The following is a 26937-nucleotide window of genomic DNA, read 5'->3' as shown; positions in this document are numbered from 1 at the left end:
TTTATGTGTTTCTCTTTATTTACTATGTCATTGTCTGTTAACGGGTCATAGTACCAAACATTGTTCTCAAAGTTGAAAAATAAAAACGTGTTAATATGTAAATGTCTACCTTTTCCCGTTTTATGCAAATATGTAACCACATCGCTGTACCGACTCTGCCGGGCCTTGTCGCCCAAGTCCTCGTGGACTTAGACAGGCCCGTTTCTTTGTTTTGCTTTTGGATGTGTGTGAATTATTATTATTATTATTATTAATATTATTATTATTATTACTATTATTATTATTATTATTATTATTATTATTATTATTATTATTATTATTATTATTATTATTATGTTACTTTTTTATAAATTCCAACAATCTTCCAATAATGTAAGCAAAACTTGGTCTTTGGTAAATCATCTCAGAGGAGTGAGTTCGAATAACCGTTGTATTTTCGGTGTTTTTCAACAACCTCCCACAGAAGTGGCTGATGCTTCCAACAGGCACTTTGTTAAAGCGTCCCAAAGGGCCGTCTCTCCATATACAAGCACTACGCCGTTAGGGCATTCCGTATCTGCGTCGGCTTTTCTTCCGAAAATTTTGAAGGGTGATCTGGAAGAAATTATTTTCAGTTTCCGTCCTAACAAGCCCGCTGGATATGATGGAATTTCTTTACACACCATCAGAAGGAATTTCAATGCGCTGTCAGATATTATCCTGCATATACTGAATGGTTTTTTGGAAGGCGACGATATTCCAGAATGCTTAAAAACTGCAGTTATTGTACCACTACACAAGTCAGGGAAGAAAGATAGTATTGAAACCTATCGGCCAATTTCTATATTACCGATTATTGCTCAGGTCTTAGAAAAATTTCTTTTCCACACTATGTCTTCTTTTCTTAACAAATTTTCTATCCTGACCAATCGACAGTTTGGCTTTGTTTCAGGGCGTGGTACTGTGGCACTGCTTGGGGAATTTTCAGATGAACTGTTCTCGGCATTTGATCAGAATCTTTTCATATATGTGCGCTATATTCAGATGTAGCGAAAGCGTTTGACACCCTGAATCCTCAAATCTTGTTAAGTAAACTGCATTTTGGGGGATTTCGTGGGCCTTTTTACAAAGTTCCCGAAAATTACTTAAGCAACAGATTTCAGGTGGTCTCTACCGATGACAAGGGCATATTTAGTTCTAAGCTGTCGGTAAAAGCTGGAGTTCCTCAGGGGTCCATTTTGTCGCCATTGTTGTTTAATATCTTTGATAACTACTTTCCTTTGGCAATTTCGAAATGTTCAATATTCCAGTATGCTGACGACACTGTATTATTAGCGAAACACCTTTCTTATAAAACATCCACTGAATTGTTGCAAAATGATGTGTACAAGGCAATGCTTTGGTTCTCTAATAATAGAATTGCTGTAAATGCCCAAAAAACAAAGCTTGTTTGTTTTCGCTCCTCACTTAATACTACTGTTATTAACATGCCTCTCTACTTGCATGAGTCAGACTGTGTTCAATATAAATGTGCACCTATTCCATACGTGGATTGTGTGAAATATCTCGGAATCTATTTCGATAGTAATTTATCGTGGCAACATCACTTATCACTTATTTGTTCTAAACTGAGGTCAGTAGCCTGGCTGTTATTTAATATCAAAAGTATTGCACCTTTGTCTGTAAAAAAGATTTTAGCACAGGCACTAGGTTACAGTGTGTTGACGTATGACGTTACAGTCTTCGGTTTTTGTTCGGATCGTTGGAGATGCAGGGTTGACCAGATTATAAAAAAACATTCTTAAAAATGTTGCGTACAATTCCCCAATAGTAAGATCTGCAAACATCTTCCGTGCACTTGGGCTACCAAACTTCCATTCATTACTTATAGAAACAGTTGTCATTAAACATTTCTGGAATTCCCCTTTCAAACAAAAACGTGCCGCCGCAAGGGAGCTTAGAAAACATGTCCGTTATGTAGTTCCGCGTTCAGCCACAAGGTATGGCGCGGCAAGACGCTGTGCTTATGTACCTGACATATTTAACAAATTACCAGAAGAAATCTTTAACGCGACATCAAAAAGCACGCTCAAACACTTCTTAAAGCAGCTACAGTAAAATTACCCTCTCGTACATTTTTTTTTTTGCATCGCAATATTTACCTCTTTAACTTTTGTTATATGTAGATAACCAAGTGTTATCTTGTTCTTTTAAATTCTTTGCCTTTCATTTTTTTATTTTTTTATTCATCTCTCATCAATTTATGTATATTTTTTTGCTTTGTCTATTACATTCATAGGCACGGTCCTACAAGCCAATTGAGGCTTAGACCAGCCTGCTTGTGTTATTTTGTATATTTTGTGGCAATAAAGATTATTATTATTATTATTATTATTATTATTATTATTATTATTATTATTATTATTATTATTATTATTATTATTATTATTATTATTATTATGAAATGATAGCGTCTATACTTGCCCGGATGCTTATACGTAATGAACAACTATTTATTATATTCATGTTTACTGAAGACCATTTAATTACTGCTATATTAGAATGATCGATGTCCTTGGCGTTAGGTATAAAGAAGAGGGCTTTACTTCTGAAAATTTTAAACTAAAAGGTTGCTGTGAAAACACTATGAAATATTAAAGTACTCGCAGCCTCCATGTAACTTGTGTACTGTGGACAATCGTATGGGAAAGTGTATAGAATAGCAAAAAAAAAGTACTGGAAAATTTATCATTGCATTATAAAGGAAGTGTCTGATTCTGCGTGAGCCACATTCTTGTAGACCTTCTGTAACCACTGCATACAACTCATCTCTCAATTATTCTTTCTTCAGTGCTGATTTTAGCGTTTAGTAGACTTCGGGCTAAAGCGTCGCCGCTTGTCGGCGTTGCGATGTACCCATCATATCTGATATGGGGCCTCACCACGAGACTGTCAAAAACAATCCCATCAGTCTGATCTTCGCGAGATTGACTTCAAGTAGTCTTTCAGTTTTTCTGTTTGCAAAACAAGTAATCGAACATTTTTCACATTATCGACAGCCATTTAATTTAAAGGAGTCATGACGTAGTCGTCCCAACGTTCCCAGTTTATCCTTTGTAACTCAGAGTAAAATGTTCAGTTGAATTACTCACACAAGAGTAAAGCCTTCAGTTGGGTTATTCCCACAAAATACTGGGCTTTCGGCGCACATTTTACGTCGAAGTTTTAACTTAAAATCGCCGACTCTTCCCACCGACAGCGACTATGATTCTGGCATGGCTGTGTGACGCCAGTAGCTGAGGCTTCGTCTGATTGGAAACGCATCGGACGTCTTGTATCGCACCCTGTCACATTCGTACGACGCCACGGGTGCGCCGCTTGTCAGTTGTACCCACAGTTTCTTCACTCGCGCGGTAAAATGCAGCAGCAAACCACCGAGATGCACATAGAAAAACGAAACGACACATGGAAGCGACGATGTTTTCAATCGGTAGCAATCACTTACGGTGTTTGCCGCGCACACAACTACGGCCCTTGAGATCAGCTTCTGTTACTCGTGGGAGCCATTTGCGAGGGTGCCAATTCATTACCTCGCAACTAAGAGTCGCCGACTGCTTTATGCTTCAACTGCGGAATAAAAAATCAAATACAAAATTTCTACTACACTGAATGCCCTCAAATTTTACCAACTTGCTAAGGGTGGCGTAAGGTTTAATTACTATGCATATTTGTATTGCTGTCATTTGGTGTCATGGTGTCATCGCGCCTTTAAGCTAACCCTTGAGGTAAATTTCTGTCATACTTTATAAAATGCACTAACTAGCGAAGTGTCATTGCATGGAAGCAGTTCAGTCCATTTGTAATGCACTTATTGCACGTTTCCCTGTAATGGTAACGTAATCTATCAGCTAAATTTCTTCAAAAGTGGTCAAACAAGGAATGTGTCTGGAGCTAACGTTTCGGCAAGACGGCTTGTTAACAAGCCGTCTTGCCTTCGACGATGACAATGCCTTCGACGATGTGCCTTCGACGATGACAATTGTCATCGTCGAAGGCACATCCCGTATTTGACACGTTTGACACCTGATAGACCCTTAGTGTGTCCGTTTTCCTATGTTTACATCCATCTACTCGGAGCTTCATGTCGTGTCCTTAAATTTCTTGGGAAACTGATGTGTCGTCTTTTCTCCCGTTCACAGCTTCCATCAGCCCCGAGTCATCGAGGAGGAACTGCAGCAACTTCTGCCCACCAGGCGAGAAGTGTCACGCTTACGCTGCGGTTGACGCCCAGGGTTGTCCGCTTCCCGGATGCGTGTGCGGTAAGGCCCCACGTGCGCGTGTGGTCGGTAAAATTTTAGGGCATTTCCAAGCTCTCGTAGCTGTTGCTGTTACTCTGCGAACGCCCACCACTGTCGTATTTAACGCAATTGGGTGATTCTTGCCCACTCACTAGCCTGCGTGGCTAAAAATAAAAGCTAGTTTAAAACGCAAAATGCAACACACTTGGTCGTAATAATACCAGGAGAAATAAGAGCAGGTCGTCTTGCATGCGAACTTTTGATTACACTACCGCCGAGCACATTCGACATTAATGGACGCGAATAACGTGATTATTTTCGAAAAAGACATCGTGAGTACGACGTACGGAAAAGGGCGCAAATAGTGATACCAGTGCAGCACGTATTCGCTCACTGACAGTAACGTGCTAACGGAGAACCGGCGTGTTTACCGCTTCTTTTATATAAAAACGGGCTGTCCTTTGCAACCGTGAAATAGGATGGAGCACACCACTCAGAGAACGAGCTATATATAGCAACCGGACATTTGACGTGATTCGCTTATGCTTACTTATTCACGTGGGTGTTAACAACCTCATCAATAGGAAGAAAGGTAAACGTACAAGTACAGCACACGTACGTGTTCCTTTTGCATCCTCGACGCATATTCAGCCAGTCATCAGCTTATCACGCTGTAGTGACTGGACTTGTGGGATACAGTACGGTACCTGTACATTTATCTGACGTGTTTGTTCCGTCCCATTTCAAGGTTTTTCGCGTGCAGAATGTTGCGTTTATTCCAAAAAAAGAATGTTATAGCCAACTCGTACCAACAGCAGTCCTACTTACTAGTGGTCATTTTTTGTGTTTTATATGCAAGGAATCATCTCAGTACTGACTTTTATGCCACAAGTCTACTTTCCATCAATGGTTCCTTTCTGTGGTATAGGCATATTCTTCTGCCGTAGCATGGAAGTTTTTTTCAGACAGTTTGTTTTCTTAGATTTATTTGTCAAAGGCGTAAACGTCTAGCCTACCTAAACTTCTCTGCTGCCTGAAAGGCTAGCAATATGACAGTGCTCGAAACACAACAAATGCAATATTTCATTATTACATATATTCATCTGCTGTTAAAAGTGCATATACCGCTGTTTAGATCATGCAGAACTTTCAAAACTCGCCTTTGCATGGCAGAAGCCGTATTTCTAGTAATTGAGCTTCATTACTCATACAGGCGAACTATACTCTCTTGAGAAATCGAAATGCATTATCAGCAAATAAAGAGATTCACTGCCTAATTTTTATACTCAGAGAGCTTACGGTAAACATTGCAATATACAAATTGTAGCCGATGACTGCGCAAGGCGCATTCAATTGGAAGGAATTTTCAGGGCGACAACAGTTTCAAGATATTCCTTTCTTAAGTGTGCAACGACATATACATGAGCGTTTTAGTTACTTTCGTGCTTCAATGCATAAAACGGCGATTTCTTAAAAATGGCACTGGAATTAAATGCGCTTTTGCCGCACGTATCACGGTGCACATATCAAAAGCCGTGCGATCCTTAGAAGTGATTCCAAATTGGTGTTCCTTGCGATCTCACCGGCTAGAATTCGTAAATTGCAGCGTGTGCCGTAAAATAAATCATCCTAAAAATTTGTGATTGTATTTGTTTATACGATAACTGGCATTTCGATTTATCCTGCGCTGAATGTGTGCCACTTTGAGCAATACAAATTAAGGGCTTCAATTGCGCTATCCGCCACAAGTAATCTTTAAAAATTCTATGTATTCTAAAAAGAAACACCCCGTATATTTAGCAAGCTGAGGTCCGCCGATATCTTCAGCTATCGCGTCCTCTTTCTCTTGTTAAAGTAAGCATGTGTACGTTTATGACAGCCAGCATATTTGCACAGTTCGTGCAATATTTTTATTGAAAATATAGATCCTGAATAATAACAACAGTTTGGCAAGTGATGTGTAGCCATGATAAAAAACTCTTCTTATTTTGTGCCACGCACCACATCTTTTTTCACTAAAGGTCTCCAATTTATTTTACGAGTTCAAGTTGTTTGCGCTGCAGAATATCGAAAATTTAAAACATGTTCGGTTTACTTTCTCAGTGTTCAAGAGACCAGACTGGTGGGCTAGTTGCTACTGCATAAGTTGAGGCAAAATTAAGTTAACAAACATTGTGTCAGCGCGCACAGGCAATCATGAACACCAGAAACTCGGTAACCGCGGACACTCGCTGTCAAAACGCCGGCGTGAAGAAGCGCGCCAGCAGCAGCGAGCCAAGTGACCTTCGCGATCATCGTGCGCTGGAAGTGAGTGTATCGCTTCAACGCAAAACTGAACGGCGAGAACACAGCACACGCAAAGCTACGAGCCGTAGACCGACCTAGACCATGCCCACAACGCGGATCGCTTTCAAGATAAAGCCCGCGTGCCTTCGCGCCATACGAAGTTGCTGTCCAAGTGCAACGCCCGCTCCCTCCCCTCCCCTCGGTGTCGTGAGCACGATGGAAGACGGCGTGCTTCCTCCCCGCTTTCTTCCCTTGCGCGCGGGAGATTGAGCCGTCATCGTCGTCTCACCCTCGCATGCTTTGATTCGCACACACAGCACACGGCGTGCAGCGCCGGTGTTATCGCCCTTGACTTTATACCGAAAATCACGGTGACGGCGACGGCAAAAATGCGCTCGGAGTGTCCATATGATTGCTATCGAAATAAAAATACTCACAAGCTCTTCGTATTGTTCATAAAGGATTCAAAATATATTCGATTTGGTTTTAAAAAGTATTATTCGTACCGTTGTAGTATTTTCTGTTCTTTAGAATGATTCAGTCGCTTAGACCGCTCCTCACTTATTTCACAAACATCATTTTCCTTAAGGCAGGTCAAGCGCACAAAGACACTTAGATCGAAAAGAAGGTAGAGCGCTTTGTTTGTCTCCTTTTCGCTGTCCGTCTCTTTGTGTGCTTGACCTACCTTAAGCAAAATGATGTCATCCCAACAAGCTCGGATCCACACCCTTGTTCACACACATCTTCTCTCCCGCCACTGCTCGCAGTCCCTGACTGCATATCGCCGTGTCGAGTGGGAAAGCGATGCAAGCCGAACTCCCCGCTCGACGCGAAGGGCTGCTTCAAGGAAGGCTGCAAATGTGGTGAGCCAGAGCTATTTGAGGCATAGTTTCTTAAATAGAGCTAGGATTTGTTTTTGTCCCTCCATGCCATTGTGGTGCCCATGATTCCCCCATTGTGGATCAGTAAAATGACTTGATACCGGTTTTGGCGCTACCATTAAGGCTCACAACTTATGGAACTTGTCACAAAAAACATCCAAATCACATCGCTGCCAATGCAAGCGCATGTCGTGGCACAATTTATATGTGCTCTCTGCTAACGGCATGACACGGCGAAAGCCACAGTCGACTAGTCTCATGGTGCGTGGATCTGTGGGCATAATTTTTCATATAAAATACAGGTACACTACACTCCGGTTGACATTTATGTAAAGCAAAGCATTCTTGGTGTGATTAGATCGTGAACTGTGTGTGTGTGTGTGTGTGCGTGCGTGTGTGCGTGCGTGTGTGTGTGTGTGTGTGTGTGTGTGTGTGTGTGTGTGTGTGTGTGTGTGTGTGTGTGTGTGTGTGTGTGTGTGTGTGTGTGTGTGTGTGTGTGTGTGTGTGTGTGTGTGTGTGTGTGTGTGTGTGTGTGTGAAGTGCAGTTTTCTAGGCGTGTCAAGTACTAAAGAGCCGCATGTTATAATAAGAAATAACTTTTTTCGCAGTTAAATATTGACAGGCTGCCTATTATATACACCTATTTACATGCGGTACCTCGTACATATACTATTTGTATAAACTTTCAGTGGTGATCCACAGTATCGTTTTGCATTCGTAGTGTTTCTGATGCATCGGTTTCTGATAGATAAGTGTGAATCGAAACGCGCCAAGCGTCTCATGGCGCTAGCATTCCCGCGAGAAAGGGCGTTCTATGCCGCTTGTCGAACCATGCATCCGTGTCGTTTGGCATTGGAGGCCAGATACAGGGTCCTGATTATTTCGTTGCGTCTGCTCGGAAAAAAGGTTTTGCGCTCATCGCTGCACTGCTCTTGCTCAAATTTTGCAGAACGATCGCATTTTGGAGTCTATGCCTTTTTAGTATAACACTTGGCACAGTTAACTGCTTGGTTTTTAAGAAGAAAGGGCAGGTTTTCCTGCGCTTGTGGGGATTCGAGCTGCTGCCGCGGCGGCGCAAGCATACACTCGTGTCGCGGCCTGCCATCTGCTGCAGAAAGCAGCATTTCAGGGGGGGCTGCCGCCTGTTCCAGGAGCGGGTAACCAGAGAGTTTCTCACTATAATACCTAGAGGGAAATTTGGCGCCACCGTCTATGGGAGTTCCCTAAGTAGCGCTGTACCGTCATGGGAATGACGGTATATGTGTCTGTGAGGCTTGTGCTGGCTAGTGCTGTAAGAGGCTTCGTCCAAAACGTGGATATGACTAGGCAAATAACGCGTTCCTGAAGTAAAATCTTCATAAAATGTTTCCATTCACGCATATTCCATCTTCCAGTGAAGTTTACTCACCTACAATGCCTAACCAAGCGAAGAAAAGCAAGAACAGACGACAAACTGTTCCAAAGCGAGCACTAATCTTGTCGTCCGTCCTCCAAACTTAGCGGCCCGGTGATACTTTTTACGTTTCATATAATTGTGCGTGCACTAACAAGTTCCCATAGTCAAAGAAAACGTTTTTGTGTGATAATAAATGTAAAACAACTTTTTGCGTGCTGTTTTACCAGAAAATTAATCGTTGTGATAGACCGAACGGTGCTTGCCTGGCTCTCCGAGAACGACGCCAATCCGGTCACGATATACTGGCATTCCCATGCACACCACAGCGCAGCAGCGCCACATTTCCCTCTGGGTAATATGGTGAGAAACTCTATGCGGGTAACACGCGGCAGCCCTCCCTAAAATGCTGCTTTCTGCAGCACACGGCAGGCCACGACACGAGTGCATGCTTGCGCCGTCGGGGCAGCAGCTCGCATCCCCACAAGCGCAGGAAAATGTGCACTATTCTTCTTAAAAACCAAGCAGCTAACTGCGCCAAGTGTTATACTAAAAGGCATAGACTCCAAAATGCGATCGTTCTGCAAAATTTGAGCAAGAACGGTGCAGCGATGAGCGCAAAACTTTTTTCCGAGCAGGCCCAGCGAAGTAATCAGGACCCTTTATCTGGCCTCCAACGCCAAACGACACGGACGCATGGTTCGACAAGCGGCATAGAACGCCCTTTCTCGCGGGAATGCTAGCGCAATCAGACGCTTGGTGCGTTTCGATTCACAGTTATCTAGCGGAAACTGATGCATCAGAAACTCTACGAATGCAAAACGACACTGTGGATCACCACTGAAAGTTTATGCAAATAGTATAGGTAAGGAGGTACCGCATGTAAATAGGTGTAAAATTGAATAGGTAAAATTTGAATAAGAACGGTGCAACGGTGAGCACAAAACCTGTTTTTCGAGCAGGCGCAGCAAACTATTCAGGAGCCTATATTTGCGAAAAAGTGCCTGGAACTCGGCAAGAAAGCTTCGGTTTAAAATCTTAAAGCCGTTTCATAAGCGACCTTGCTTATTCTTGAAATCAAAGACAATAGCGAAGCGTACGCGCACAGCGCTGTCGTGTGTTCCTCTATTCCTCTGTAGTCTCTGACCTTCTTGCTTTGAAACTTCAAGACACGGAATGGATATCACAATCAATTGCACTTGTGAATCTGCCCCTCCGCATAGGCCTCCCTCCCTGTCGGTGCGCCTATCCCGGGCAATCACGTGAGGAAGGCTTTTTCTTTTCATATTTTTGTTCTTTTTTTTGAGCCCCAGCCGGCAGCATTCATTTTGTTATCGTTAGCGCGCCAATTCCCTGAGCGCGCCAGTGGCTGAACCGACATGTACTGCGACAAGAGCACCGCTGGACTGCGTTGTTCTTGCGGAAGGAGGGCGAGAGCGCAATGGAGATTCACCGGGGACATACGGCAGTGTGTGGCGAGAAGGCAGCACCCTGAATATTTGTCTACAAGTTGGTGGATGGGTGGAAAGCGGGCCACGTGTAAACGCCGAAGGCGCGTTCCTGTAGCACGAAAGCGCACACCCCCACACCACTCGAGCCTTTCACGCGCATCTGCCGTGTTGGCTTCTTCCGATTATGAACTGTTCGGAGCTGTGAAGAAGGCCCCCACGTGGTCAGCATTACTATGAAGTGCAGGGGCTGCACGACGCTGTCCGGGCCTGAGTGTGCAGCAATCCAAAGAAGAGGTTCCAGGATCGCCTAGCAAGATTCCCTGACCTGTGGGAAAAGTGCATTGCTCTACCAGAAGATTACGTTGAGAAAGTGGACATTCAAATAAATAGGTAACACCTTGTTGGGTTATTATTGGTGTTATTTCATTATTTACACAATTCAATTTTACGCAGTGTTACTGTCAAGCTATAAGCCAGAGCCAGAGCCATTTGTTATAGCCAGATCTATAACAATGGCTGCAGCTGCAAACTGAATAGTTTGGGTGCTTTAGTTTCTTCCTTTAGGATATCACACCTTCTATTAAGGAAATATATATATATATATATATATATATATATATATATATATATATATATATATATATATATATATATATATATATCTTGTGACGCAGCAATTATCACGACGTTTATTCCGAGTCGAAGATGCGGCATATATATATATATATATATATATATATATATATATATATATATATATATATATATATATATATATATATATATATATCAAGGTTGAAGGACACTCAGAGCAAGCCAGCAAAATCCAAGAAATTGCTTGTTCTCGTATATATATATATATATATATATATATATATATATATATATATATATATATATATATATATATATATATATATATATATATATATATGCTAGGAGCGCACATTAACAGATGGACTAACGAAGGATGGAAGATGACCGCTGGTCCTGGGTCCTTCATCTGTGTGTACGTTAATTTGCGCCCTTCTTCTAATAGCTATGTTTCCCCGACTAACCCAGCTAGAAGTATTCCTATGATTTCTTCAATCGAATCGCGCAGAATCGGACTGCACCCCTCGATGCCCAGTTGGTATGAACTGCGAGCTGCACTCACCTCGGGATCTTCACGGTTGCTTCTTGATGGGTTGCTCTTGCGGTAAGCCACGTACAAAACATAATTCACTATTGCTAGGAGTGAAGGTTGTTCTTCTGCGACGGCAAGTTGCTGAACTTTGATGTGCTTCTGTCTATAGAATCCTCGATGACTTCCACGTCCAATGCTATCGAGACATCGAGTAAGTTCTGACACCATCTTTTCTTAAATCGCCTTTAGTACGATGCTGGCTGCCATTTGGGGTTATTTTAGCTGGTTCTTTAAGCACACTGAGAATAATATTTTTGCACATGTATATAGGAGAGCAAGCCTTATGAGTGATGCCATGCCATGATAAAATTTCGAACGCGTTGAATGCAATTAAAGACAGCAATAGCGCCTTCAAGAACCTGTTTGCAACTACCGGGATAGCCTGGGCAAGTTAACCATGACGAGTGATTAATTTCATAACTTTAAACTTTGAACAACTCTTTTCCAAGAGATGAAAGTAAACCTTAATAGAATTCGTTAACAGTTAGATGAAATTGTTGATTAGATCTTCTCGGAGGTTCTTACAGAGGAGTAAGAAAGGGTTACGAGTTTGAGCGAAATGATAATGTGCTTCTACTGCCTGAAGATAACGTCGAGAGACAGAATGCGTCCATCGTATGAGCCCAGACAAGAGTTATTTTAATGCTTCCTAGCTTTCAGCAAAAAAAAATGAGGTCTTAAGCAACTTTTTCAGGCCTACTGATCTTCGATCACCAAGTGTTGATCGGAGAGGATCTCCCTGTCACATTGCATCTGGTATGAAACAAGTTTCAAGAGCTCGGCAAGAGCAGTCTTAGAAAAACGAATAATATATCTCGGGTTCAATGGCTCCCGCTTACAGGGCTACATTTCCTGCTGGATTATCTCACTAAAAATTTCGCAAGTTCGCCCGAAAAGCAAAAGACCGGAAGCGATAACAAGGCGAATTGGGCTGACGATTCTTGGACAGTGTACTAACCATGCGAGGGGACAACAGGTGGGCACGACGCATCACGCGAAGAAATGTGGCGGCTCAGCAGAAACATAGCCGTGGCTGCCACCATGCGTCTCAGAACGTTAGCGTGATGAGGAGCGCCGCCAGTGCCGTTGCAGGCGTCATACCGCAATGGTACCGCAATATGCATCAGCGTTGCGCGCATAAACACTAGCGTTCCTACTGTGCATCTGGGGCATATACAGTGGTTAGTACCTAACTGACGGTAAGCTTCAAGCTACTACAACCACTCACATTTTCGGCAGCTTCCATCCTGCCAGTAAGGTAGCGCGTAAAAGACACGCAAAGCACGGCGTAATTGGCGGGTGACTTTCCCATCTAAATCAGGACGTGTGGTCACGTTAGTCAGAGAGGCAGTGCATCGACAGGCGGCACTACGGCGTATCGCATTTTTCATCGCGTATTAGCGGTGCTTATCTGCAGTTGAACTACGGTACAATATACAGGGTGCATCACGTAACTTGAACCAAGGGTTTAATAAAAGTGGTTAAACGCAACAGAACGAAATCAACGGCATATGGTTTGCCGTCACGTAGCGCTCCATAGGGTATCTTTTTTGTAGTGTGCTTAATTAGTTTAATTAACTAAGATCAGTTGTGAAATTTTCATATTTAGGGTCAAGTGCGTTTCGTTACGTTGCAGAGGGCATTCGAACACGACCGGTACAATCTTTTATGACAACGTACGTGCTGCGTGGTGATTTTTTCCGGCATTTAAAGGAAGCCCGCGAAATATAAAAACAACCACGTGACTGCGCTCATGCGCAATCGTATTGCAGCGCTGGACGGTGGCGAAGTGAGCGGGCACGGCTCTAGGCTTCGGCTTCACAGTGCGTCCGCACCTTTCACGGTGGCACACGGAAAGGAAGCACCGTCTTGCCTGATAAGCGATAGGCTCGACGCACGGTTGAGCGCGCTGAAATACGATAGTGCACGAGTGCAGTCACATGCCTTAATATTTCGCGGGCTTTCTTCAAACGTCACAAAAAACGCCACGCAGCATGTAGTATGTTGCCACAAAAAATTGCATCAGTCATTCTCGAATGCCCTCTACAACATAGCGGTACGCACTTGGGCCTAAAGGGAATAATAAAAATTTTTGCATAATTGACTTTAGTTAATTAACTAATTAGGCGCAATATAAAAAGTACCCTAAGGAGCGCCACATGACGACAAACCATATGTCATTGGTTTCATTCAGTTGCGGTGAACCACTTTTTTTAATCCTTGGTTTAAGTTACGTCGATCACCCTGTATAGTAGATTGTGTGCATTCGGGGAGCTCAGTGCTCAGACAAGCGAGCGTAAACGCACTGAAGAAGTGTCCGGAAATCGGTGCATGGAGCTTAGTGTTCGCTGCTAAATGTTTCGCATTTCTCAATAAAGGTGGCAAGCTCTTTATCTCGTGCGCGGGATTATTGCAATTGAAGCTGAAGCCAGACCAGGACTAGGTTAATTGGACTCAAGACTCAGATGAAAGTGCAGGAACGGAAACTTTGAATTATAGCTTCGCGAGCAGTGACCTGGTAACGACAATCGCAGGGCGCTGTCGTGCTGACTGAACAATTTATTAGTACAGCATTTTTTTCTTTCTTTCACGTAGAATGCTCCGCGCCATGTCCGCCAGGCATGCGATGTGTGGAGAACTCCACCAAAGACGAACGAGGTTGCTTTGTGCCTGGTTGCAGCTGTGGTAAGCAACGCTTGCATAAATTACGTCTCTCGTGTGTTAAGCAATCGCACTGATCCGGCAGTACGCATAATTTGTTTTTCAGTGCTTGCCGCATGCACTCCCATGGTACCTGAATTTCTGTTACCCGCCGTGGTTGCTCAGTGGCTATGGTGTTGGGCTGCTGAGCACGAGGTCGCGGGATCGAATCCCGGCCACGGCGGCCGCATTTCGATGGGGGCGAAATGCGAAAACACCCGTGTACTTAGATTAGGTGCACGTTAAAGAACCCCAGGTGGTCAAAATTTCCGGAGTCCTCCACTACGGCGTGCCTCATAATCAGAAAGTGGTTTTGGCACGTAAAACCCCATTATTTTTGAATTTCTGTTGCCAGTTCACGTTATGTTGCCCTTCACGTTATGTCTCAGGCGCGTTATGCTTCATTATGTGTATCGTCTTTTATTCACTGGTATATCAGTTAATACTAAAAATTAGTAGTAAGGTGCAGCAGGGTGGCCGCTAGATGCTCACTGCTGATATAAAGGGTCAACTACGAGGAAGGCCTTTCCGACTCGTTTTTGACGTGGCGTTACCCGGAATTAGCGTGCTCATTTTTTCCAATATGATCCCGACCACGTTTTTACCGCGAAGCTTTAAGGGATAGTTCCCCCATGATCGTGTCCGCCTGTAGACACAAAATCCCGAAGATAGTGCAATACCAGGCCGACCCGCGGCGGTAGTGCAGATCGCCATTAAGGGGCCCACATACACAGCTTCGCTGGTCATCCTTCTTCACAGAGTGGAAGAGCACTTAGTGTTTTTTCTTTCTGTGTAAGTCCAGGTGGTAGACATTGGGCGCACTGTCAGGAAGTTTTGGAGCCTATTCTTTGACTGGGGCCAACTTGAAGTATGGCAGGATAACGCTCCTTGAGAAAGCGGGGTATGTATGCGTTTAAAAGATGTTATGATCGCGACAACATCAATCCGACTTCGAGATGGCTCACCAACTTAAGTGCACTGTAAAGTTTTATCGTGTGCGTGTTTTTTCGTTCTGTCTGCTTCTTTTTTCACTTCAGCGTCACACTCATCTTTAGCTCACATAGCCTACACTCATATATAGTACTAAGTACAGCTATCCTTTAATAGCAGCTTCTCGCAATAAACATTTTATTGAAGTCAGCAGTTTAAGAACAAATTTTTTTGCTATATGGCTAGAGGAAACATTAGTGACTTCCTTAAGCTTATGAAAAAATCGCAGTTGTTGTCTAAACCTATTGACCCGTACTTAAGTTGTCCTGCTTTGTCGTAAGTTGGTACGGTCGCGTACTGACTGTGGTGTGAGGACTGAGGTAGATGGCAATAGTCAAGCTAAGAGCAGCTGTCGCGGCAGTTTAGAACTGAATAATTTCTGATGCTTTCATTTTCTTTTTTCTTTCTTTTTCGATTTTTACCAGAGAGTGCACCCGAAGTACTCCAGCTATGGAGGAAAGTATTTCCAACAAGAAGAACGACGTCAAAAGGTGTGGATTTCTGAGGAATATCTCACCGAGTACCGCGTTCTTCTGCTCGGATATTTTCGGAACCAGAAAACCAGAGAATGTGGATGTGCGCGATCCACCAATATTTGTCACCTAACAATATTCTGCAGGCGAGATCTCAGACTCCTAAACTGCAGATTCCTTCGTCGGCCATTCTTAGGGGCAGTATTTTGATAATATTGGTAGCGTCGTCGCCTAAACTTCGTTCAAGACAAAACGCAGGTGCGCACTGATATGGCCACTACTAAGGGCAGAGCCACAGTTATTATTGATGGAGACGGGGAATGACTTATAAATGATACCAACTATCGTACACTTGCTACAACTTCGTAGCAAGATTAAGCTCGAATCGAAAAAAAAAGAAATCTGGAATACAAGTAGGAAGCTGTCACCACGCCGTCAGAGCCAATGAAAGACAATGTCTTCCAGATCGAGTTGGGCATGGGAATGGTGTGTACAAACTGCATAATTTCTGGCGAGAGCCGCGCTGGAGTGAAAACATTTGATCGAAGTCAACTCGAGAATGAATTTGGTTCTAAATTTTTGTCGTCACTTATCATCGTCATCGTACTCATCGTGGTCATCGTCATCACTGTTATCATCACGATCATCATCAGCATCATAGTCATCGCATACTTGGTGGCCACAGTTGTCCATACCCAGTGGCCCAGAGGCTCATCGGACAGCCAGACACACGCTTAGTAACTCCACTCGCAAATGCACAGTGGCCCCAGTGGCACTTAGACTTACACTGCACTTTTTCCGGGATGTGCGTACGAAAGAGGCTAGAAACAAACGTCAGAAGCTGCGTATCCTATACTGAAAAGTGATGGTAACTCGCCAAGAAAACATTCTCTTTAAATTTAGCTCGGTGCCTCTGCACACTGGGAACGCTGCAAGTCGAATATAAGAGCGCCTGTTTGACTAATCGGACTCGCATATGCTGAATCTAACAGCCTGGCTATAGAACCAAGAATAGAGCATTATTTGTTTACTCGAGAAGTCACATGACCAGGTTCGGCCAGTATAAGTTTGCCAGAGCAGGACAGAAAAGACGGAGCACGAGAACACGGCTTTCCTGTCGTCTTCGTGCAACCTTATGCTGGCCGAACCTCTCTCTCCATGTGCATCGACTAGCCCAACGAAACACCCGGTGATCACAGACACACTTCTACTTCGTACATGGTAGATCAATACCACTTGAAAGCACCTGTATACAGGTATGTAGGCCAAACGAAGCTTTAATATTCACTTTGTTTTACCTATGAATGGTGAACCAGTTTTCGTGCGGTTAATGTTAGACAAACAGCTTTGACTAGGAAGATTGTTCAACGTAGTTGTGATGTTTTCCATTCATTTTTTTTTGGGGGGGGAGGCGGGGGGGGCAAGAGAACACACGCTTTTTTTAATATTTGCATGCCACCTCTTTTCCGGAACGCCTGGTGTCCCGAAACTTGCTCCAGATCTAAAGTATCGTCTCTGTGCGGTGAACTACCCGTTTCACAGTGAACGTTCCCTTGGACGTTAAAGTACGGCTTGTCCGGCACATCGGCTAAAGTATTTCACTGCTAAATACGAAGGAGTGGATCAGTTTCCGCCCGCTTTATTCTGCGAGTGGGACTCAAAAGCATTGCCTATTGATGTTTCGGTATGCGTGTAAGGTTCATTGGTGGTCAAAAGTATTCAAGACCCCTGTATTGTAATGTCGCTCGAAGCTAATGTGCTCCTCCGGAACGTTACATTCTTTTAGTCAATAAATAAAGCATATTCTTTGCTATGCTGATTCACTATAATGATTGCTGCACTGAGCTCAGGTCATGTCTTAAAAACTGATAATTTCGCAACATTCTGTGAAGACTAGCCAGATTTCAATGATTATGGTATGGATTTATATCGTGCGGCCATGGAATACGTTATTATCGTTCCTTTACTGAATGGTGACATTAGGAAACCGTTTCTTTTATCTCTTTCTTTTTTTACACGAAAGCTGTTATTGCGACCATAAGCCCTGAAAAACTTAAATGCCTGTTTTCACGGTTTTCTGGAAGAACATCACACTCACGGTTTTCATAATTGAGCAAATGTGGGAAATATATGGGCCTAGGGAGCGAAATTTTTCAATATGCGCATCAAATCGAGGGTAAATCAGAATTGCTAAACCTCTCTTTATGTCCACTTAGAGGTGTTTTAAGGAACGCTTACAATGTTTCCCCACCTCCCTAATAGGTACAAAAGCGGCAGCAGATTCATAGTTACAGGAAATAGGGAACACTCTATTGGTGACCGAAACCGAAAATTTTAAGTTTGTACTTTATTACTATTTATTTATTTTATTTAGTACATACTAAAGACCTTTCGGTCCAAGCAGAGGGGCAATAGAACGTATACAAACAAAAGAGCACAAATTAAGAACAAACAAATACAAATTTATGCAAATTTTAGTCACACTATGTCTGTAAACTGTAGTCTGATACTGTTCTGGGAAAAAAAGAAAATTTAAACGTGTCAGTTCGAGCATAATAGGGTGTTAGTGAATCCGGATGATACTGTCTGGTTTGCCGTGTTATTGCTGGCGTTATATAAGTCAATGGTTTAACTTCAAGCCTGTTGTTGAGAAGAAGGGAAAGGAATTCAAGTCTTAGCAGCTTTCGTCGTGATTCAAGAGTAGGTATGGAGTGAATCAGTAGGATGTACTCTTAGTAGGATTAGTTATGTACTCTCAAAATAATTACTGAATACTCCTTTTATCCCAATTTTCATGTGTTATACGAGTCATGCAGTTGATTTTTGCCTGTTTCCTCGGCGAACTATGCCAGCCAAGTCGTTTACGAACAAATGTTAGCTTTGTTATTTACATCACTTTGCAAAAAGTTACTTATTCAACCGTTCCCCTGTGTCATACTGCCGTTATCCGCAATGTTTCTCATAGTCCTAAAATAGCTGTACAAAACACCAACTGCAAATTCAATGAAAATACGTGGATGTAGGGTTAAATGTGCGGCGAAACATTCACGTTCCTAACCTAATTAGAAACATTGTAAATGGTCACCGAAACCTCTTTTCTTGTTTCCCATATTCATGCGACCTATGTGCTTTGTAGTTCGTTTATCTGGCGTTCCCTGTTGACCAAACAAGGCACCTTGCTTATATTTGGTGCAATTGAAGGCTGCTATACGAGTAATGTGCAAGCCAAGTTGACAGTGCGTGGCTTAATTGCAAAATTTGCAATGAATTACGTTTATAAGTGCTCCAAAGCGTTATATTAGACTGTTAAACGGTGGTGCAGAATTTATCCCGCTGTCGTGGCAATACCAATGCAACCAAAATCAAATTTAGCAAACATGATGGAAACGTTACGGTGAATTCGCGTGCCATCCTAAATGCAAGTGTATAAAATGCAGACTTTGTGGCACATTCCTTCTTCAAGCGCTCGAAAGCGTTATATGGCCATTTTACGATATTCGTCCCGGTGTCCCGAGGGAGCTCTACGTTACAGAAAGTTTAAATTTCGCGAAAACATTTAGGAGAATGGTATGGGTTGTTTGTGGGGAAAATGCAAAGTGTTTGAGTCACTTACATGCTGTGCAATAAGTAAGGTATCCAAGCGCTCCAGAGCGCGTATTATTGAGTTTCACAAGTGGCGCAAATTTCACACGCTGTTTCAAACGAACCAGTCATAGAAAGGGGCTAAAGGGGCAACGTTTTTAAGGCATGTAATATAAAAACACGTAACATAAGTTTTTCTTACAATAGATCGAACCAAACAACTTAGCTGGAAACTGGATCGCAAGGTCGCGCAAGTCTATAGCCCTTCTTTCTTTTATTTATTTATTTTTTGGCATAACAGAGACAACGCAGCTGTGGGAAGAGACAAACGCCTCTACCACCCACAAAAACCACGACAGTTATTCCTCGGGACCGCCAGACAGTCATATCCTAATTTCTGGTAAGCTGTAGGACATTGAAATGACTAAGTAGCCTATGCATATTCTCACTCAGGGTATTGAATGGCAAAACGCGAAATGCCAATTCTAAAAGCAAAACAAGCCATTCAGCAACGCTATGCCTTGTGTTCGGGTCAAATGGCGGGGTTAACGCAAGTGCTGCTGGTCGGATGTCAAGGACTACCATGGACGCTATAACGTAAAGGTATCCTAATCTGTTAAATTTCTATTTATCTTTGTTAGCGCTCCGCGATTGGTCATATTGGGGGCCGCGCCCACTTCACCTGTTGGTAACGAGACATCACGAAAACCGCAAACATTCCCCATCTCAAGGCGACGTGCAAACACTGATTCTGCGTGGTTAGGCCGCACAAAATAGAAAGAAAACATTTCTTTTATTCTACACGTTTGTTACCGCCAGCCTTCCGCGATTGGTGCAAATGCTTTCTGGCCACGCCTGACTCACCTCTCCTTTTACACGTCCTCACAAAACCACAGAAACTGACCAAGTCAGTGTGACTTGTTCGCGTTAGACAAGAAAGCTGAACTTTTTTGCTATAGCCGAAGACTGCCCCGTTCCAAAAAGAATAGAAGATGGCTGTCCACTGGTCGCTCCGGTGCTTTCTACTCGGAGCTGCCAGAAAGAATTGATTTCTTTGCGTATAATAAAAGTTCAGCGTAAAAGTATAACGTTGCCAAGCCCTTTTAACGCGTATGTACGACACCACTGGGCCAAATATCCTTAACGGACCATCCCTCTTGGCGGCATTTTTAACACCCCGTTGCACGCCTCCACAACCGTCAACGAGCCACCACAAGTTATGCAAGGGGAATCGGACCAATCGAAGACACCGGCACCGTTCTTTTCCCCCGGTTGTCTACTATAACAGTCCTTGCTCGGCCCCACCGAAACCCTCTCCTGTTCTGCGCGCTCCTCGTCACTTGTCAGCCAATTAAATAAGAAAAACCTGTCGAGGTAGGCAATTCTGTTCACCGTGGAACCAAAGAAAGGTCACCTGCTATAAACGAGGAAAGCGTTTAACTGTTCTTTCGAAACAATCTTGCGCGTCACTGCCTGTGCTTGTGTCGGTGGTAACGTAAGTTTCACTTCGAGAGATTGGAACAAAATCAGAATTATATAACGTTACGTTACAGCGCCTGATTTTCATAAATATAGGTTGTAAGTACAGCGACTGTCTTATCCCATTCTTCTTCTTGGTGGTCCTGTTTTTTCGCTGGTCCCTTGCACACAGTGTGTTTCAGCGTACACTTCCAAATATTTTTATAGATTGGCCGTGGCAGATAGCACAATTTTTGTTCATGAGCTGGTCTACCCGAATAGGCGTACATTACTTGGGCAAGAAAATTAAGTGCATAATCAACTCATACGCGTGTCACAGGGCGCACTTTCGATCGCGATCAAGCCCGATCCGTATCGAATTTCTCGGTAGCGATTGGTTCCTTTGCGCAAGCTGCGCGATGCAGCCAATTGCGGTCGAGAATTTCAATCCGGATCAGCCGTGATCGTGATAGAAAGTGGTCGTGTGACACCGCTATCATTAACAAAAATTAAATAATTAAGCGTTTACCTAATTACATTACGGTCCATATTGCTATTTACAAATTGTGGCTGCGGAGTTCCCAAGACGGATCTACTTGGAACGAATTCTCAGGATGACACCAGTTTCAAGATATTCCCGAACTTCGTGGAGAAATGCCTTGGCATCCCAGTTTATTTCTTATAAAAATATCGTTTTATGCATTCAAGCGCAAAAGCAACTGGAATGCCAACGCATGTCTCCACAAATCTCAGGAATTAATATCTCGAAACTGGTGTCATCTTGAGAATTCGTCCCAAGTGGATTCGCCTTGAGAACTTCACGGCTAGAATTTGTAAATTGCAATATGGGTTATAAGGTAACTAGCTAAAAATTTAATTACTAAATATTTGTTCACTAGTCGATTATGCATTTCAATGTTTTCTCCCCGTAGTGTCCGCCGCTTCGAGCGGACCACTTGATGAGCTGGAATTGTGCTATGTGCCACAGGCAACCTCAGAGAATTTTTGAAAGTGTTCGTTGAAACACCTTGTGCATTTTCTCAAAGTTTACAGTACAACTTTCTTTTCACATGTAAAAATAAAGTTAATTATCGCTTTCAATTTGGCGTTATTGTTTCGGCAGGTTCATTACCGTTATAGTTTCGTAAACTAGCTTGCTGTTATCTTTTTTCAAGAAAAAAAAATAATACATATATAAACTAAGGCTTAAGTAAATTTATGGGTGAAAGAAAAACATGGTGATAAGGTTGCTATTTGTTGCTGGCGTCGATGTTGCATCGAAACATTATTTCTCAAAAAGAGTGCCAATCTTGTTCCGCTTGCAAGTCTGGCTCGAACCTCGGGTGATGTCAGCATCGCTCAACCAAGGCATTTCTATCTGGCGACATTATTTTAAGCTTTCAATAGTCACACATCACCCTCATATGGCAAGCGATAGTCACGAATGCTGAACCTCCGCGGCTTACCGTTCAAGTTTTCTTGAACCATCTTTTCCTGGAACCTTGCCTATCGAATTCCTTAAGCCAAGAACCAATCTGATCGGCTCAGTAGATGAATATCAGTAATTTCTTTACTTACAGATGGCCGGAGGATCATCACTGATAGAATCACCTCTTCCCAAGAAAATTCTGGTCTGAGGTCAAAAGAAAAGACTTCCATAAATATATTCTGGCCTCCCGAAAATGGTTCATCCATGGAGGGCCAACCTCAGCAAAACTTCGTTGACAACATTGCAGTGTCGACTATAGCTGAAATTCCGGATCGAAGGAAGGAGCATGTTCCGCTAGGAGGCGGTAACACCAGCGCATCATTTTCGGCTGAACTGCGAAGCGATAAGCAGGGAAGTGGAGTGCTTGAAGCAAACGGAAGCGAAGGCGGTGTAGCGACGATTCCTGAAACGCCTTCAACAAAGAGCGGCACGGATACTTCACTTGCTTCTACGGCACGCAGTGATGGTAACGGCACAACGAGCGTTTCGACGAACGCTTTATTACTGTTGGACGAAAACGATGACAACGACGACGGCTACGAGGCTTCGGATAATTTTTCGGCGGAACAAACGAATGGTGAAAGCGTAGGGAATTTGTCGCGGAAAGACGTATTCGTGGCATCATCTTTACCGCGAGATACTACGATTGGCTTGCCGCGGATTACTCATGAACAAAATGCCACCTCATTACTTCGGAACGACGGAAAAAAGTGATGATGTTCAGGTACACCATTTAATTGGGGCAATAAATAACGCAGTGAACAGCGGAGTGAACCTGGCAGAGAGTGATTTTGTTCAACTCGTGAAGATTAAATCGAGACTCTCCTGTAGCATCCGCATATTGATCTTTAAAAGAACGTAACGCGGTACACGCGATCTGAATGCGCAATTGCATGTACGACCACATAATAGGATACAACATTCGTTGTGACGACATATATGTCTCAGCTTTTCGTATCATTGCTCCGATGCAAACTACAATAAACCACGGATACTAGCAAACTTCAGTCCTAAATTTGGATGCATGTATTAATCTGAAAGAAAATTCTGAAAGAAAAAATGGACTCGCCATCCCGGCCCTGCGAAAGTGTGTGTCCAGCGAAGCTGTTGAAAACCACCACCACAAATGATGATGGGGTATTCAAAGTTTTATTGCTTTAGAGTAATGGTAATGTAGACTAAGGGTAGTAATGGAAGTAATGGCGATTTTGGCAGCATGCGGCCGCAGGCTGTACAGCCGTTTCTTTTCCCTTTGCCGCTCCTCGTATTCAAGCTCCTCTTCTGGAATTCTAACTTTGCATTGCCTACCCATAGCGCGCCTGCAGCAACAATGAAATCAATTGCTAGGCTGGTTCTTTGATATGCGAAAGGCTAGTGAGGTCACTCCGCACGTCGCAAGCTGCCGTCGCTGCCACAGCGTCTGCAACCGTGATCTTTACCAGAAAACCTATGCGGGGAGCGCTACGTGCTTCGCACTGTTATAAGGAGCGCTTTTCATCAACTATGGGGTTCAGATGCTTGTTTTGCACTGGTTCTTTATTGAAATGAATGCAGTGCTGGAGGTTTTATGCCTGATACCAAAGAATGTATGTACTTTTCGCTTCAATCACCGAAGGTTTTTATTTTTTTCGGTGAGGACGCGCCGCAAACAAAGAAATCCGGACCAACTTAAGGCTATTAACACAAACGAAATTTAGTTGATTTATTCTAAATTTCCTTCGTTGTGTTTACCCTGCGAATATATAACGACTGCTACGCGGTTGCTCGCTTTGCGCACGAAAATGTATTCGCCTTTCCTTCGTTTCTATCTGTTTTCCTTATTTTTTCTTCGCTTGCTTATCTTTTCATTTCGTTTTGAAGAAATTCCGCCTTTCAGCAGAAGCGTTTCATTAGATGTGTAGAATCACAGGTAAGAAGGATCGCAAGGAATCTGCACAACTTGCGTGTGACGTAGAGGCAATCCTAGTTAAGTAGGTCAAAAGCACGGAATCATACGAGAGCAAATACAAGATAATCGAATCCTTTGTTCGTATTTTTGCGCTACACAACTTGTTCGCAAAGCTTGCACCGACATCGCAAGGAATGATGCGTGCAATTGTTGCCGCTGCCTCACTTCACGTTATTAAGACTTCGTTCAACGAATTTTATACAAGGAGGGAATAATATAAAAAATAGAAACGTGTTTATTATCAAATACGGGTGACAACGTCTTCGGCAAAGGCATATAGGTTTGTGAAGGCTGTAATGAGGTCTCGCACACACTCAAGTCCCCGCGATCGACACAGAGGGCGGTAAATCAACTGCGCCCCCCAAACCGCGCAGCTGTCTGCTCGTACTCCTAACGCATATATAAATAAATAACGCATACGCAAGCATCAGTATAGTCCCCACACACACATTATTGCCACGCATAACACATTCCGCATCACGCCGACCGTAACATAATGGTATATGCATACCTTGGACAATTTTCGTTAAAGGAGGTCCCGCTTAATTTTATTTCTGCACCGGAAATTAAACAGCAGGCGAGCGATCGCTCGGCCATTTGCAAAGTTTTTGTACACACGTACGCGAATACATTTTAATCTGCACTGTAAGGACTCAGGTAACCATTCTCCAGATGCCTAATCGGTGCTGGCAACGCGAATTACGAGGTCGGAACCAACTAGCAAGGTAAATATACATGGTAACGAAGCTTTCGTAGAACCAAATGCGTTCAAAACATACCGGTTCCTTGGCGGTTCATGGGGCTTAGCGCATCTATGTGACTAGGTAACAATTCCGCCGGAATACACTCGAAAGGCGAAGCATGCATTGCGATAGCAAACTAATGGACAGCTGTACATTCCTAAACAAAATTACACCCTTTGGGTTTTATCTTGCCACGCAACCATAATCGTCATCTGTCTTGTCCGCATTTCCTGCCTTTAACGCTGCGGGCCCGGCACTTCTGTCTCGAACGGCATGCACGTTATCAGCATGATATAGCATTCTCGAAAGTAGCGAGCGCGGCGTTTTCGAGAAAGGAAACGCCAGCATGACAGATGACGATTATCGTTACGTGGCAAATACACACCCCAAAGGGTGTACATTTGTTTAAGAGTGTACGGAATAAGGATAGTAGTTTTACCGGCCGTATAAACTTGGAAATGTTCGCTTACTAATTGAATTAGCAAGGATGGTGTGAGCGCGCACAACACGCTCGACGAGCACGGACAGTCGCTGTAAAAACGCTGAAATGAGCAAGCGCGGCAGCAGCAGCCAGCGAAGTGGCCGTTCGGTCTACACTCTTAAAACAGTTGCACCCTTTGGGGTGTATATTTGTCCCACAACAATAATCGTCATCTGCCTTGCTTGCGTTTCCTTTCCTGAAAAATTGGAGGACGCTTAAGCTTCGCCTTCAAGAGTGGGACGCGACAGCGTTCCCGTCGACCCGCCAAGGGGTATAAGACAATGCGCTACGGCACAGCAATCACTTACGATGCGCCCCGCATCGGACTTAGCGCCCACCTATCACGCGGTGAGCGTCGAGCAACGCAGCGTTCGGCGCGGCAACGAAACGTGGGCCTGAGCGAACGGAACGAACCAAAGAACTCGGTGTCTCGGAGGGGAAACGATCTACGCCAGCCAAACGTCGTGATCGGCACGGGCAGAGAGATAGATAGTAATCTAAACCGGGAGCACGGCGAAGCGTCGTCAGGGGAGAGGGAGTCCCGCGACGCGCCTGGCAGCGGTCCCAATGCGCGCGCGGCGCGCCTCCTGTCGGGGCAGCGCCGTACACTGAGAGGAGGGGGTCTTCTGTGTTTGCCGCAAGATGGCTCTGCGTGTGCGGAAAGCGCAAAAGAAATGCAGCGGAAATGCACTTCGCAACTCGTGTAATTGTGACTTCTGTACGTTACATGTTCATAATTACCGATATACATCGCAGTATAACTTTCCACGGCTCGTTTCGAAGGCAACACCGCATTCACTAGAGGCGCGTTTGCACCGCTTGGAAGCATCGAACTCGTGGCTGAGTGGTAGCGTCTCCGTCTCACACTCCGGAGACCCTGGTTCGATTCCCACCGGACCAATCTTGGAAGTTGCTTTTTATTTATGAAGCGCCTGCCGTGATTTATCGCTCACGGTCAACGCCGCAAACGCCGACGCCGACACCGACGCCGACGACACCGGCTTTTCTGCGACACGAGCTCCTTAACGCTATCGCGTTAAAACTCGGCGCTCGCTACTTTCCTGTCGAGAATGCTGCGTCACACTGATAAGGCGCATGCCGTTCGTGACTGGAAAGTACCGTGCTCGCAGCGTTAAAGAAAGGAAACGCGGGCAAGACAGATCATTATTGTTGTGGGACAAATATACACCCCAAAGCGTGCAACTGTTTTTAGAGTGAAGGCGAAAGTGGCGAGAACACAGCGCGCACAAAGGTATGAGCCGTCCGCAGATCTCTTTCAAGATACGGCACGCATGACCGCGCGCGGCCGTGCAAACTACGCACTTGTTGACAGAGTGGAAGCCGATTCTCGCCCCCCCCTACCCTCCCGCGTTGCCTTACCGCTTTCCCACCGATGGCGTGAGAGATTGAACCGCAACGGTCAGTTGCCCTGGCACCCGGCGCACCCTACGTGCCGCAGACGGCTTTCAAGATACAGCCGTCTGATACAGCCGTCCAGGCGGGCGCGCGCAGGCAAAGGGGCCGCCCGGAGGAGAAGCGCCCTCCCCGCCCCCTTCCCCTCGGAGCCTTGGGCGTTGCGGAAGACGGCGACGAATTTAT

General features: G+C 44.1%; 1 protein-coding gene across 1 annotated transcript in view; it reads left to right on the top strand.

Moving 5' to 3' along the window:
* LOC135905277 (uncharacterized) overlaps nucleotides 1-22935 on the top strand; it is a 60852-nt gene extending 37917 nt beyond the window's left edge. The window contains exons 5-12 of the mRNA XM_070538035.1: nucleotides 4179-4298; nucleotides 7331-7426; nucleotides 11391-11486; nucleotides 11584-11625; nucleotides 14070-14159; nucleotides 15590-15655; nucleotides 19521-19619; nucleotides 22258-22935. Of these exons, the coding sequence (XP_070394136.1) occupies nucleotides 4179-4298; nucleotides 7331-7426; nucleotides 11391-11486; nucleotides 11584-11625; nucleotides 14070-14159; nucleotides 15590-15655; nucleotides 19521-19619; nucleotides 22258-22880 (1232 nt within the window). The 3' untranslated portion in view covers nucleotides 22881-22935. The remainder of the gene's footprint in view (nucleotides 1-4178; nucleotides 4299-7330; nucleotides 7427-11390; nucleotides 11487-11583; nucleotides 11626-14069; nucleotides 14160-15589; nucleotides 15656-19520; nucleotides 19620-22257) is intronic.
* Nucleotides 22936-26937: the final 4002 nt, after the last annotated feature.

This window comes from Dermacentor albipictus, chromosome 4 (genome assembly GCF_038994185.2).
Source record: "Dermacentor albipictus isolate Rhodes 1998 colony chromosome 4, USDA_Dalb.pri_finalv2, whole genome shotgun sequence".
Taxonomy (NCBI): Eukaryota; Metazoa; Arthropoda; class Arachnida; order Ixodida; family Ixodidae; genus Dermacentor; species Dermacentor albipictus.
This window is presented reverse-complemented; position numbering and strand designations above follow the sequence as displayed.